The 16,234-nt window shown below is 36.4% G+C and overlaps 1 protein-coding gene across 1 annotated transcript in view; it reads right to left on the reverse strand.

Moving 5' to 3' along the window:
• Positions 1–16,234, reverse strand: part of LOC140924182 (uncharacterized) — a 41,452-nt gene that overhangs the window by 2,710 nt on the left and 22,508 nt on the right. Inside the window, exons 4-5 of the mRNA XM_073374211.1 lie at positions 2,075–2,216; positions 524–675 (exon numbers count right to left, since the gene is read on the reverse strand). Of these exons, the coding sequence (XP_073230312.1) occupies positions 524–675; positions 2,075–2,216 (294 nt within the window). The remainder of the gene's footprint in view (positions 1–523; positions 676–2,074; positions 2,217–16,234) is intronic.

Below are 16,234 nucleotides of genomic sequence, written 5' to 3' on the forward strand. Positions count from 1 at the left end.
TTCCGTGCGCTACGCATGCGCAATAGAGAGTAATAATGTCCATGCGGTTGTGGAATTTTTCAAAAGCAAAGTAAGTAAAAGTAACGTAAGTAAAAGCTTTATTAATGTCTCAATGTATTTAGTTTTCACAACTAATTGGGGACACAAAAGTAAATTATGCCCAAAAAATACTGTTTGCAAAAGAATCAGAAATTTTTCTAGCTTGATCATGAATAAAGTAATCACAAAGAACTGAATGGTAAAACAATGTTCTCCTGAACTGAAATTTTTATCACGTTTTCGTGCTACTTTAAACGAGAGCGAGACTTGGAAGCATATCTCTAAATGCGTTAGGGAAATAATACAATAAAAAAACCACATCAAATATCTTTGGTTTCGTGGCCTGCTCCCCGTGAACTTAATACAATTAGCACCGCTCAATGTTATCAGAGCTGTTGGAAAGAAATGATTAATGTGATGGTTTCCTTTAGTATGCGGAAGCGAATACTACACATATGAATGATAATTACTCAGTTGTACTAACCTGTACCCTACTTTCTGGAAGATTAATTTTCGTTGCGACTTCTTCTCTCATGAAGATATCAGGATATTTTGTCTTAGCGAAGAGCTCGTCGAGAATTTCCAGCTGGGCTTTCGTGAACGTTGTCCGCTCTCGGCGCTGTTTTCTTGGCGGACCTGTAAAATGAAAAAAATCTAATGAATTTGGCTGTAATTTAACATCTTTAAGCACCTTTTCGCAAGATTGCCACAAAGATGCACGAACTTTTGCGCAGTAACTTTCGTCTTCAAAAAAGATAACTTTCCTTTGTAACTATCGTCACTAAAGCTCTATTATTATACTAGGAGCAATAGACGAGTTTGCTCAAAGCTTCCTGTCAAAATTAAGCATTAATAAATTATCTAATTGTTAGAGTTTTTAAGCGTGATTAAACCAAGAAGCTAGATGTATACCTTCCATGAATCGTGCTGACAGACACTGTGGGCAACCCATGCATGGGTAATACCCAGGCCAGCCAAACTCCATTATGGCCTAAAAATTGGTAGCTATAGCGTGTTCTTAAAAACGGTGAGTATAGCTTGGTACTATAACAAAACGTTCAGGAGTGACCGGCCTCAAAACATGCGCCTAAATTTATCGCTTTTTGTGGTAATCCTGAAAACCAATTAAAAGAATTGGAAAACAAGCCGTTTTGGGAACATATGTCAGTCTTACTTATGGATTAGCATCAAGCTCTGTCAAAATGCGATACATTGGGGTCCTATAATGCAAAATAGCCTTGACCATGAACAATGGAAAACAATGAGTAAGCCTCGACTCGTTTTTCAAGAAAGCTGTTTCAGTTTCACTCAAGTCGATTAATTTCACGTCTGAGTTGCTTTCAAGAGGACAGTCATTCGACGTACTCAAAACGAGGGAACTTTGCTACCAGCTATGACATTTAGTGTCCATGAATTTCACATTAAGTTTTTAAAACACGAATCTAAAGGGCCGGTCCTTACGAGTAAAATTAAGTTGTCTCTTAGTTATATAACTGTAGAGATATTTCAAAAACCGTGACAGTACATTTCAATACAGCGTTAACACCTTTATCGTTTCGGATTTTAACTTATAAGATGATCCACAAATCAGTTTAGACTTATCGTGGGATTTAAGTCAGCGACAGGAAACGAAAAAGATATGAATTTATGTAACTATTTTGTTAGCCAATGTTTTGGTCGCTTAACACCCTGCAAAGACGGGCTGGCTGCATAGCTTAAGTTATATCTGATGTCCGGCGTTAATCTTGTTTTAGTAAGAGGGCCGGACAAAAGAAAAAATAATTGAAAGAAGAAGACGTTGCTGTCATATTGAATTCAGATCTAATATTTCTTAACTGACTGTATTTTAGCAAAAGACACAACACTGAGTAAACCTTTTCTAAAAAACAATAACCATCTGGAGAAAACGGCTGGCCCTAAAACCACTTAGCCATATGGAAAGATAATCCGGATCAAGACAGAAAAAAACGACAACTGAACACGCAACAGAATGAAAGATTTTTCCAAGTCTTATTTATTGTACAACTGAACATACCGTATAGTGACGCTTCAGGATTGTAGAACTCCATGGCGGGTGGGGGGTTGTAGTTAAATCCATTCATTGCACAAGGAGGTGGTAGTCTTCCAAATATGCTGTTCATGTCCGCTTGTTTTTCCTTTGTTTGACAGAATTCTAACTGTCGTGCAGAAAACAACCAATGTTAAATTAAACTATTTGACTTATTGACCCAGATGACAGAGTCACATGGGGACTTGGAGACCTTTTGACGAGACATGACATCGTAAATAGATGACATACAACAAAGCTAAGATTTCATTCAATACCAATCCTAAAGTACTTATATAACCCTATTATCTTTCCTGAGACCAGATAATATCTCTTGTTGAGGAGGAGTTCGTTAAGATAGATCACGCAACGAAGTTTGGGTCGCATTAAAGCACACATGTTAATTCATCAAGTATTGCGTGGAATTGGTGGACAACAATGGTCCAAAGTATACTCAAAATGTGTTCCTGTTCTTGTTATAGGCCTAATCATGTTTGTAATATAATGATTCAAGTTTAACTTCAAGCAGAAAACTTCCTTGTATATTTATCAGTTTATTTTCATCATTTTCGTGGCTGTTTGAAACTTCCAGTGCAAAATGAACGCAGTGAGAGAAGCAGCAATTGAAGCAGATGAAAATGCAGCTGAATAAATAGTCAAGTTGAAGGAAATATAAAAGGACTCACGGAAGAAAGGATGAGCAAATTTTACAAACAATCCTTGGAGCCACACCGAGAGAAACATGTATACAGGATAAAAGGCCAAGTCGAGTATTTCCTACCGGAGTCTACAACTCGATACAAACGAGACAATAGCAAACACGACTTCCAAAAGCCTCTTATAGATAACCAGGAACTTGTCTCTACTCAGCTAATTCCTATATATTTTGTTTTCCTAACAAACAAATGTAGCGATTTGGTTAATAACTACCTGGGTTGTTTGCAGTTGATTCAAACTCAGTAATTGTCGTTTGTGTAACTGTATGTAGCTGGCTTAGCGCATGCGCAGCGCATGATTTTGTGAGTTGCATTTAGGCTGTGGCTGAGTGAGCATTTGTCACTACAAGTTGCTTGTGGTTGCTTTTATATGCACGTTTCCAAAAAAATTCTGAACAAAGTCTAAAACGGCTGATTTCTCTCAGATTTTTGGTAGTTGTACATGACCAGCACATTAACTGTTCAAATTCCGAGAAAGCGGAAAATGATAAAAGTTTATGAAAAATTTAAGACTTTAAAGTTAACAATAGTGAGTCATACAAGCTATACTTAGCGGAAGAACCCAACCAATAGTTTGGCCATTTGAAAGGTCAACGAATGATTTTGTTCACGAGCCAAAAAAAAATCGAATTTAACACTCATTCTCCATAATTGAATCTGGGAATGAGAAGGGTACCCTCATACTCACATGGCCAAAGGTGGCTCAAGTCAAAATTCGGCAAACTTTCAAAATTTTACTTTGAACAAAGTTTAAGAGGAAATACCACTAGGCTAAAATACTTCCAAAGAGGTTTCACACCATTTACTTCATCCACAGACTCAAAAGGTAGAATATCACCTTATACATCATACTAAACTACACTACAGAAAATTATTGCTCAGCAGCTTCAATGGTTACACCATAGGATTTTTAGTTCGAGCCACATTGTACTGCTAAAGTACTGCCAAAGAGGTCACATTTGTCCAGTAGCTTTCATTTGAATGGTCACACCATAGGATTTCATCCACAAATTTAAGAGTTAGAACCACCTTGTACACCAAAATAAACAGTACCACAGGAAAGTTACTGCTCAGTAGCTTTCATTTGAATGGTCACACCATAGGATTTCATTCACAGACGCAAAAGTTAAAACCACTTTATTTACAAGACTCCATCATTCACTCTGGGAGTGAAAAATTAATTGTTTCTTGAAAGACAACTTTTAAATGTCCCTCTAAAGATGGTCACTCACAAGCTACTGGCTACTGTGATTCTGATTTAGCATTTACTAGAATCACGTGGGAGATGACTTTATATTTAGGGAGAAAAACTCCCCGGGAAAACTTAAGAAAATCATTTTTGTAAGACAGTTTTCCTTTTCTGAAACGTGATGAACTGGTCAATGTCCTTACGCAAGAAATCTTCCGTCATCATCCAGCGACGCACGTATTCCTTGCCTCGTATTACCCCCGAAAAGAGCAAAATTTACACTAGGCTGCACGCTCGAAAAATCAGCTTTATCATTTAAGAAAGTTGACTCTTGTACTGAGCCCCTTCGAAGTAAGAAGGTGTTTCAAGTGTAAAAAACAATTGGAAAAAGACTTTTTTATATCATTTTCAGACTCTCCAATACAGTTTGATCTAATTTCCGGATATTTTTGGTGATAATTTCAGCAGCAGGAAATCTTTGGGACAGAAAGGTTATCCCTCTCGAATTGCAGGAAGAATTGGTCTTTCCTAGAACGTAACTGTCGTAATTGTAGCTCTCCTCATTTCCGGCAGCAGCAAGTCAAGATTCAGTCGTCAGCAAATCCCCAACAAGTGTTCAATTGGAAACTGAACTAAATCCTAATTGCGACTATGCTTTAGTAATGCCGGAGAGATTTCATTTGATTGGTCCTTTGGTCAGTCCGTTGGATTTCGTCTACAGAATTAGAAGTTTAGAAGATACTTCAGTCAGACATGACTCCAGTGGTGATCAACCGTTGACCATGACCTCGTTTGATCGGGCCCAGAATAACGTTGATTTTGATCCACCCACCTTAACAAGGCGTTAATTGAGTATCTGATATGTACGTTTAAGCAACATTTTTTAAAGAATTCTTATAGGGACTAATGTTTTCTCCCCGCGAACGGATCTCAGTTACACCGGCCTTGCTTTATTGGCTGTCATTGTCCACCATTTGTCATTGCAATTTTAAGGTATTCAACAAGCGATCTAATTAGAAAAATCAACAAAATAAATACACGCATTCAGTTTTAAATGGGTATGGAGATGTGCCAAATATAATTGCACATGACAAGACATGATTGCGGTGAACCAGGCGCGTGATTAGTTGTGCGTCATTTGGTGGGTACTTCCACCAAAACAGCACGTATTATCGCGGTATTATCCTTCAATTTCCTTGTTTTCAAAATTAAAATTATTAAAAAATGCCACCTTCATCAGGGTTTAAAGGAAAAGGTTATTTTGTGAAAGTACCGCCAATGAGGCATCATCTGAGAGGTCACACATGAAAATTTCGACTACAGAGGTTCACAAGTTATTATATGGTGAAGGAGACGGTGATACTGTTATAATTTATATTCTGCTCCATCTAAATTGACTCGCAAGTCAACGGATGCAAATCTAACTTTACGATAAAAGTATATTCTGTTTAAAAATTTCAAGTAGGCTTAGGAAATTAAACTGAAACATTCGCAGAACTTGCAAGTGAAGGGTTTGAAAATTTGACTTAATCAACAATTAAACCTCACTCGTTTAAATATCTATTTAAAATCTTATAAAAATAATTACCTCCTTAACATATCAACGGTATCAGGAACGTGTTAGTGCTTTTAAAAGAGTGAGTATAAATTTCTTAAAAAAACAAAAATTACTGCAAGAGATAATGATAAAAAGATAAAAACGAAAATTTGTGAAAAAATTTACAGTTGTCAAGATGGCAATATTTAGAAATGTGGTCCACCAACGAAAGTGCCATGAAGACCTAAGCTGTGAAGCAGTAGCTTAAAGTCGCTTACGATATCAATCTTATGAACTTTACGACTTGTTGTTTTTTGTGGTACAAATTAGCCCAGAATCACGACGAACATCTAACCCCATTTTGTACCTTATTACTCACGCCAACGCTCAATTCTAGCGTCAATTGTGTGATGCAGTTCTAATCTTTGAATCCTTGAAGGACTCCTACGGTGTGACTTTCAAAATGAAACACTTGTATTTCAAAATTTTGCGTTGTGAAATCTGGGACTTCTAGAAATGCTACGACCATGAAAAGAGGGAAGAGGGTTTTACAATAGCTTCTGTAGGTGAGGTAAACTAATGACCTGATGTCAGGGAAAAGTTGCTCTTCCAACTAAGCGTTAGTTTACCGATAGATATGCGGGTGAAAATTGTCTAAAATTTTAACTCTTGGATTTTTTGAACTGATAATTGAGATCAAATTTTCATGACAACTGAGAATTGGATAACATTTAACCGGCAGAGTCTTAAATGACCAAAAATTTAATACGTAAAAAAAAACACAACAAGCCAGCAAGTCGATAAAAAGTATGGCTCCGCACGCACGATGAATGAAGGTTTCAAGAAAAAAATGAATCAGCAACAGAGAAGAAGATTTTCAGATTCTTTTTCGTTTTCATCAGGCGCAAGCTGTTATGTATTCCAGAAAACAGTTTCAGCTGCTGAAATTTAAAATATATGAATAAAAGGAGCTTATCCCGAGGTTACTTTTAACTTACCTAATGAAATAGACCTGATTTTGATCTCCCTTGAACGTTATTCTGCACTCCTAGTTTTTCAAACTCACCTTTTCAAACTTCGGTCAGATCGGTTTTGAGAAAGATGGAAATGCACTTCTTTGCTCGTTAAGTCTAAATGAGCATACAAGCAAACTAGCGGCGGAATGCGAAGTGAGGATTAAATATTCTGCGTCATAATAAGTTAATCCGGGGTGTTATCTAACGTCATTGACGTTAGTATCTAAATTTAAACATCCGAAAAGTTTCTGAAAGTGTTCTGGTCTTTTTAAACAAAGTTATATCTCATAAACCCTTTTGCACCTAAAGATTTATCAACCGCTGGAAATCCTTTTAGAGATGAAAACGAGATGAATATTTATTCCTCCTTATCAAATACTGATAAACGGAATGTCACCTCTGTTGTAATGCTTTGTGAACTTTAAAAGTATTTCATTATCTAAAATCGGCATTGACAAATGCAACTGTTTTATGAGCCCCCAAACCTCTGAACTGAAAAAGGCCAAATGTCTGACTGCTCTTAGCCTTAATTTATCGGTTTAGGATTTGAACCAAAAACAGAAAGTATTGCTCAAAACTTTCCTTTGAATAGTCATCCAGGATTTCATTCACAGTCTCAAAAGTGAGAACCTTGCAGAGAGCATAAAAGGGAAGCAAGTACTGCTTGTATTTTGTTTATAAGAATAAAAAAACTCGTATTACCTCGTACAACTCCAAGGCAAACCTTAGCAGTTTTTCGTGCTTTATTCTTTTTAATTACTTACGCTGATTGAAGTTTAATGTGTCGGCACATAAACATATCTTTATACTCATTTAAGTTGCCAGCGTTTTTCGTAAAGTTAGAACGTGTTGTCACAACAAAAAGATCAAAGCCTACAAAATTAAGTAACGCAAAAAAAAAAAAAGCAATCATGAACAATCTCGCTGCACAGACCGGTTATTACGCGAAGTATCAATTAGTAAATAAAGTTTCCATAGAAAAGATATCATTTTTAATGATCATTTCCTGACTTGTTTTACATACAATTAAAAATTGAGATTTATTGAAAGGTGTACTAATTTTTAATTTGTGATCCATTTTTCTCCTCCTTTTCCCTAGAAGTAATTGAACGCATCTCTCTGACCCGTCTTTAACCGAGTACTCAATTCACAGTTAACGCTGTTAGTTAAGGTCAAGCCACATTTGTTTCATTAGTGTTTTCGTCTTTAGTATTTACGCTAATATGTTAAAACACTCCTGTTGTAAGGTAACTGTCGTTAAAAGTGTTAAACTGAGTTGTGCCCAAGGTGAGACTTAATCATGAGAGGCTATAATTCACCCCTTTCATTTTTACATAGACGAGAGCTTCGCTTTTAGGCTTGGCTAAATCTTTTTATTGTAAAGTAGTAAAAAGAGTACCCTGCAAAGAGTAAATAGAACCTGGCGAAAGTTCTGCCAGAATGTTTGGTCTGCTTTCGTTGGTAGTTTTAAAAGTAAGAATCAGTTTACTAGTCCAGACGTGGGTGAAACGCCTGGTTGAATTCACCAGTGCAGGAGCTTCTCCATTTGCCCATAGCTTCTGTTAGGGATTTAAACACCACTGCAGCAGCGCATTGTAAGCTAGTTGTCCTTCTGGAATTTATGTTAACTGACTCAGATTCTACTGCCTTTTCAGCATATTTTCTCAATTTTCGGTATAGACTTTCGAATATCTTTCCCAACACAAACACCACATATCTAATTTAGGGATTTTAGCCCTCTTTCCCTTTGCAATTTGTCACCCGTTATTTCAATAACTAGCCGCTAGTATTTTAGCCCGTTCTCCGAGTCAGAGTCACGCCCTTTGTCAGGCAACTCCCTAAAAACGCCGACATGTTTTCAGTGTCTTCAGCCATGTTGTGGAACCGTTTAAACTTTTGGGACCCTTTTTTTAGTCAGTGTTATTTATTAAACCTTAATATGGTCCTTGCCTTTTTGGGAATCATTCAATGGCCGTCTAAAGTTTCTTTATTAGAAAGCAAGGGTCTCTTTATATTACACTCTGTACACATACGGTCTCGTCGAGGAACGATTACTGCGTTTAATTTATACTTGCAAGCCAAGCATTCCTGAGTTCAAAATTAATAGTGCGTCGCTTTCCCGATTTGTTCCGTGAATTGCTTTATTTTTCTCCGCCCTTTTTCTCCTCCTGTGGCCAGTAAAGAAGACCTGTTCAAAGAAAATTAACTTAACTGCATTGTGCTCGTCTTAAACCGGAAAATCTGTCTGAAATCTTAAAGTTTTGAATCCGTAAAGCGCTTTTAATCCAAAATCCTTTTCAAACTAAGAGTACCTCGTCTCCTGTTTAGCGGATCAGTCAGTTGGCTGCCACTTTGATTGCACAAGCGGTTGAACGTCCCCTCACGAAAACTAAGGGAAAGTCCGTCTTTAGTATCGACAATACGGTAGAATCAATAATCGATGTCCCAAATTTTGGACTCGTTTATATGCCAGCGCTTTTTACGCGCTATGGTGGTTTAAAAACTGATTCAGAAGTAAATGATCGATCAGGTGAAATTAGTCCCATGAATGCCGACAATAACTGAACAAGGAGCTTCTGAGTCAGTCTTTAGGATCTTGGATTTCTGCCGGAAGGCTTTCTTCAAGTATATTCATGATACAATTGCGAATCAAACATTAGATTATTCTCTTGTTAAATATTTCTTCAAATAATAATGAAGTACCTGTAGGAAATTTCGTTTCGCGGCTGGAAAAATATTTCAGTTTTGCTAAATGTGTAAGTCTCAATTTCCGTTATACCTGGCATTTTCGATGTAAGTGAAGCAAACTCTGCAGCATTATTTCGGGGCTGATTATCGTGGTGAACATTTGCTGACGAAATTTTGTGTTACTAGAAAAATATGAACTAAAGTCATTGGCCGCCCTTCTTCGAAAGCGATAAATTCTCCATCTTTATATTAAAGTTTGCAGGGTTAAAAAAAGGACTTCTGCGAAATTTCTATTCTGTCTTTTGCACATTCATCGCAGCAGAGATGTGGACCCTCCGGCTTTTTCACAACACCGGCTACGAGACATTTTACGTTACCCGAAGAAAAAAAATCCTGCTTTCATGAGATCAGTTGCTACTAAAATTAACGCTGTACAACTTTTAAAACTTTTACTCCTTCTTTCTCAGCGGCATTTAACTCAATGGAATTTGGGATTTTTTTGGACTGACTTAAAGAAAGGTTATAACAATATCGCCATGTATTAGATAAATATATAAGTTTCACAAGCGTCTGGTACTTCGCTTGTAAAGGTTAACTGAATTGCTGAACATAACAGATTCAGGTCAAAACTAGAACAGTGACGCCAGTTCAACTATTCATAAACCAATTTAAAGCAAAATAAGATTAACCTCTCCGGGCGTTGGGTTGATCAGAAAAACAAACAAGGCTCACAAGGAGGTTTGGGTTGATTCGATAAAAGAAGACTGAAAATACCAGTAAAATTCGATATGTCAAGATATCATGACACTGAGCTAAAACAAGTTTCTTTCACATTGCAATGTCCAGATTGACCATAAAGTTATCCTTCTGACTGAATGTTTTCCAAACTCTATTTGACTGTATCTCCTGTTTTCTCGATTGACAAGCATTTCTGCACAGGGGAGAGTTTCCATAAATGTTGTGTTAATGGAGGGTTCAAGAGGCAGTACACAGTTTAAAATTTCCAAATAGTTAGCATATTTTCCTTCCGTGTTGCCAGTTGCCTTTTGGACGATTTTCAAGTGGCGCCTTTTTAATGGGAAGTGGCTGAAAACTTGAAATTCCTTTCGATAAATTTTTGGCCAAAATAATTGTACTGTTGTACAATAAATTATCTGACAGGAAAAGATACAAATTTTAACACTTTATTAATAATCTTTGAATTCTTTGATGTAAATGTAATTTACAAACATTTCGAATTCCACAAAACCAACCTAAGTTTGTTTTTCGCTCAAGTTTAGTTTTCAGGGAAGAGTTGTGTGTATACAATGCAACCTCTTATATATAGTTAGTGGAAAAGGAAATTTAATTTCTGGAATCAATCTCGGCTGCCTTGAATTTCTTGTTTAGTTATTTCCTCTGCCAAAGGTGTTAAAACTGGCTGCAAATTTCTTAAATCCTTTTTACATTTTAAGGTCAAGTATGCATGATGGTTCAGCACTACACAAATATGTCACAAATCCAAAAACTAAATGGCCAGTCTCACTCAGTGAATGGCAAGTTTGAGTCTTCAGAAAAACAAAACCCGAAAAACCTTCTACCCAGTGGAACACCTTCATTTAAAAGTTGACAGTTAAGGGTTTAATCCAACACGAGAGTCAAAAGTTATGGAAAGAAAAAACAGACCTTTTAGTACAATGCAATAAATGGGCAAATGTGCTTAGTGGATCGGACCTATCATGAATGCGAATGATTCTCGAAATCAGCAGTACCATTTGTCTCAGTCGCCCTTATATCTTGCGTTAATTGAAAAGAGACTTTTCTTACAAGTTATTAGGTTAAGTGTTTTTCTGTTTTAGACATAGGCTATTAATTTAAATGCACAAGGTGTAGGTAATCTGTCTTTGAACCAACTGCTGCTGGAGGTCGAGTTTGCGACAGTGTTACATTTTGTCTCGAGATTCTTCAGAGATGTTTAGAGAAAAAAAGGCTGTTTCTTTCTACAATGATACGTTTTCTTAACTTCATTTATTCATTTAAGATTTTAAGTATCAAATGCTTGACTCACTGTTTAAAGATTTGTGTACTACAAATAACCAAATCATATGCAATCTTTGTGAGGGAACGCAGTGCTTCCACATGCAAATGAGGGCCATTCTATATGTTTAGAACAGTCTCGTCGCTTTTATTCGGTACGGGAAACACTTTCTTTCTTGAACACCATTTGGTCCGAAGTCCTTGGAAGCAAGGATTAAATCGAACAGCAAGAACCTTGCTAGCTACGTTGGATTGTCTCTCGTACGTCAAGTAAGTTCAATACGGTAGCTAAACATTTGAGCGTGTAAGGCAAAGTCGTAGAGATCGTTAACCTTTTTAGAAGTAGTTTAGTTTGGTATTTGATCTTCAATATTGCACATTTAAATGAAATTTAGGATTTCTCTTGAGCTTAGTGTGCCTTTGGAATTTTCGCCTCTTTTTAGAGAGAGATTTGAAGTCTCTTATTCCTAGAGACAATTATAAAGAAATGCGATGTGTTCTAACTTTTGCGTGAGTGCAAAAGGACAAAGTCCTTTGCCGTGACCATTTATAACTATAAGAACCTATTTGGCAGTACTTTAACTTGGTAGTATTTGTGATTCATTACTCTTCAAAGGGAAATAAGGTATTTTCTCTATAGAATTTTGTAATTGGCACCTTTGGGAGTGAAAATAGTTACAGTTTTAGTCAAGTGCAGTGGTGCTTGAAATCACTTGCCTGTTGCTTTGTGTAAAGAGATGAACCTATTATCTAGGATGATGTGAATTATGGCTCCGCAAACTCTTGCAAATTGAGATGTAAAAGAACTTCTATGTTAAGCAAGTCAGTCACTTTGTCACTATGAACTCGTATACTCCTAGCTTACCTGGTTTATGCATCCAGTGTGTTACAGAGACAGAGCTTTAATGACTTTCATCGCGCATTTCAAAACTAACGAGCTTGTGAATTAAATTGAATCTCAGTGTGTATAGCGTCGATTTCGATTTTTTTTTACTGGTTTATCAGTTTTACACCTTTTCGGACAATTGGTTTATCTTTAAAGCTTTAATGGGTTCTATCATAAACCTCGTGGCGTAGCCTTCAACCTAAATTAGAATAAAAGCCATATTCCGGTCGTAAGTTTATGTTTTCAGCTGATTTTGTTTTGCCTTTCACCCTTTCAAGGATATAAGGTTGATTTAATTGTGGTCTTTGTTTTGGTTAACTCCAATATTTGTATGCGACCACAATTGTAAAATAACAGTTGTTTTGTAGATTTTAATTACGATTTCGCATTTCTTTAGAGTCTCTTAGTTATCAGTCTTTTAAAGCAAGATAGTCATCTCTCGGAACGGCAAAGAAACATTTTTACTCTACGATAAAACGCGAAGCTAGTGAATATACACGAGGCACATCTAGTTATTTCATGACAGAAGAATTTAGTGATATCACATATGATTGTGCTACTCTAATCAATTTAATCACGAAAATCCAATTGCTGTATTAAAAACCGGAGTTTTCCTTCGTCAACTGTCACTATTACTCCTCCTTACATTAGAAAATGTAACGGTTTTTCCTTTCGAAGGCGCAGCGCCGTTTAGACTTCTAAATAATATGACACAGAAAACTGTGTTCAAAGTGAAAAAACTAGGCAGAAAACTAGACAATAACTCTTTCCTCAGAAACATTTGGCTCTAAAAACTACTCGTTGTTTAACATCAAAATGCATACACCTTTAAATGATTTTTTTAGCTAATATATTAATGTCAGCACCATCTGTTCTCGCAAACAAGGCAGTTTATTTCAATGGTCACACCACAGGACTTCAAACGTTGACTCTAAAGTTACAGGTTTAGATCATGTCTTAATAAGAATTAACTCTGGACGAGTAAAACGGTATAGAGCAAAAATAGAATCTACATCACTCCAACAGTTTGCCTGAACATACCTCTTACGGTGTTTTTTAGGCTAATTGAAAAATTTAAATTATAATTATTTGCACTGTTTAGCAACAGTATGACAATTTGTAATTGCCAAATTTGATTTTGTAGTTACAACGGAAAGGACAAAGAAATTTGTTCGCCTTTTTTAAATTTTATTTTGGCAGTAAAATATCTTTTACAAATTTAGAGGCAGTGCTATAAATCAATCAATGAGCTTTAGTAAATACAAAGTCAAATCGATCAAAATAAAACAAAAGGTTGATCTGAATTAAGGGTAGATTCGACGTACTTAATAAAAAGGAATAAGCCTTAATTCTTTTAAGAGCATCACTGTGAATTTGATTTACTTTCCTTTTCTTGATCGTTCATTGCCTTTAAAACCGAAAACTGCTATTTTCTCAACATTGCGTGTTCGGGTGGTTAGGTTTCTTATTCGCATGTCAATAAAACTTGTCCCCCCGCAGATGTGAACTTGGCGGGAAACATCACGCGTTGATGGTCTGTGATTGTCTAACATCCGCCACACGTGAAATTTCCCAACGCATTGGCATGAATTTCTACTGGGGACAGCAAGATAATCATTTCTACTGCTGTCTTGAAATCACGGGTACAAATTTTTCATGTTTTTTGCTTGTTTTATTTCTCGCTTGTCGTTGATCATAGTCACGCGCGGCTGTTTATCACGGATTAACGATTAATCTCATTATCAGCAAATAGCCATCCTTGGCCGTCAGCGTTTAAAGTAATTGCAATTATATCTTCGTTAAAAGTTGTCTCTTTGTCACCATTGTTGTCGCATCCTTGGCATTTTTTAAACAGACAAAAAGAGACTGGAAAGCAAGTGGTAGAACTTCTTTGGTGCACATTATTTCCTTCCGTTAACCACGCTCAAAGTTCAAATTGGGCAACAAATTTTACACCAATTTGTTTCTCAATAAATTCATTTAAAAGTAACAGACAAAAATACTACCCTAGAAGTTTTACCTTTTTACCATTGAAGCTGGGATTTTATTCAAATTCTGACAACCGATAGTTAGCTATAGTTGACTGAAACACGTTGCGCAATGTGACTAGGCAAGTTCAGAAACAGGAAATTGGTTTCGCTGTGGGTTTCATGAACATTGTTTACAGAAACGCCCCCTCGATTTACTCTTCCATCAGAGTCAAACAGAGAGACTACTGAGCTGAGTTGGACAACGTTTCTTGATCGAAAGTGATAATAAAGAAGTCACAAAAGAAGTGTTTGTTTCGTAAAAGTAGAATTCAAATAGAATGGTGCTCGTAAACATCTAATTAGGAATGCTTGCAGCAATTTTTAATGAGACATACAACAAGTAATGAGAAAAACGGATATAATCATGAACAATGCTTGTAAAGTTTATATAATGCTCAATTTTTTCTCAACGAAGGCACGCCACATGCTCCTAGATCTGCGGATCTGATATATCAGTATTTCGGCTACGATAGCGCACTGTAATTTTCAGGGAGTTATAATAACTCCTCTAGTGGGGCTAATTTAACTCCTTACAGTGGAGTTATTTTTCGTGGAGTTACTTCAACTCCAAAAAGGAGTTTAAAGAACTCTTTTTCAGGAGTAAAAGTGACCCCAGATATTGAGGAGTTAAAATAACCCCAAAAAAGGAGTTATCCTGTACCTAAAATTTTTACTCCATTTTTGGAATTATAATAACTCCCTAAAAATTACGGTGCGAGTGGTCTCTATTTACCCATAACCCACAGCAAGCAAGTATTGAAAAAAAATTGAAGAACACTGAGTAACAGTACGCGAAAAGTACTGCTACGGAAATTCCATTGAAACTGTTCGTCGAAGGATTGTGTCCATACTATTTGAGCAACCCATAGAACTATTATAATATTTTCCATGTTTCCATTATTAAGTTGTGTTGTCTTTAATCATTTTAATGGACAGAGTAGAAGCGCTTAAAGTGATGAGATAGAGGGATATAGAGTATTTTTTTCTGTTGTTACTTAAGACTAAATGTGCGTACCCATTGCATCAGAGGCAATATGGCTTGGATAGTTTGTTACAAGTTTTCACTTGAATGTCGAAATCAGTCGCCACATAGGAGAGTTTGTGTGATTTCCACAAAATTCCCTGTTAGGCCATCCCATATAATTTTAGTCAATTCCTTTTGCTTTCAAAATATCCAACCATACTGAGCTAACGACCTTCTCGAAAAAGGCAGTTATTTGCTTTTGAAAACTGCACGATTCATCAGTAAAAACTGCATGCCAGAAGACCTCCGTACGTAAGTGTCAAGTGGCGTTCATGCCACTAGTGAAATCATGGAGGAGACTACAAGTTTGATAGATCAGAAGAGCTACTCAGGAGTAAAGTTATATTTAAAAATGGCTTTTCAAATTAGAGGTTGAAAAAAGAGGTTGAACGGCAGTCCATGATGGACATCTTCACATACTTTATTCGGTTTTAGGATTATTTTTGACTGTTAGCAGTTGACAGAACATTGGACGAAAACAAGCCAAAATGTATGTTATTACTCTCTCTTCCTTACAAATCTAGTAAGATGATAACATCCAAGTGTAGCTATTGATAGTTTGCAGGGTTTTTTCGTTGCTTAACTCAATAGTACTGCCCGCAGTCCAGCTGTTGGCTTTAAAATAGACGAAAAAGTGCGATGATCAGATAGAAGGGAAGGATATACTTTATGTTAGCACTGAATGCAATCACAAATGAGACATTACAATGCGTGATGTTTTAAAATGCATATTCATCGCTAGATCTTAGTTTGTAAATGTTTTATCAGCAAAAATTTCTAGAAGCCGTCGCTAAACTGACCCACAATTCAAAACAACATGTCGGAAGAGTATACTATAGATGAATACACAAGATTTAAGTCGTTGGCAAGCTATTTTGCAAAACAGGAATAAATGTATATTTTCATACGGGAAAAAACTTACCTATAGTGAGTCCCCAAGAACAACCTTGGTCTTTTCTATACGGTATAATTATAAGAATGAGAAATAGAACATCAGTGTGTTTGTTTTGCTTCGAAGGAGGTGGGCAACAAGGGAACGTATGCCT

The sequence above is a fragment of the Porites lutea genome, chromosome 14 (assembly GCF_958299795.1).
Source record: "Porites lutea chromosome 14, jaPorLute2.1, whole genome shotgun sequence".
Taxonomy (NCBI): domain Eukaryota; kingdom Metazoa; phylum Cnidaria; class Anthozoa; order Scleractinia; family Poritidae; genus Porites; species Porites lutea.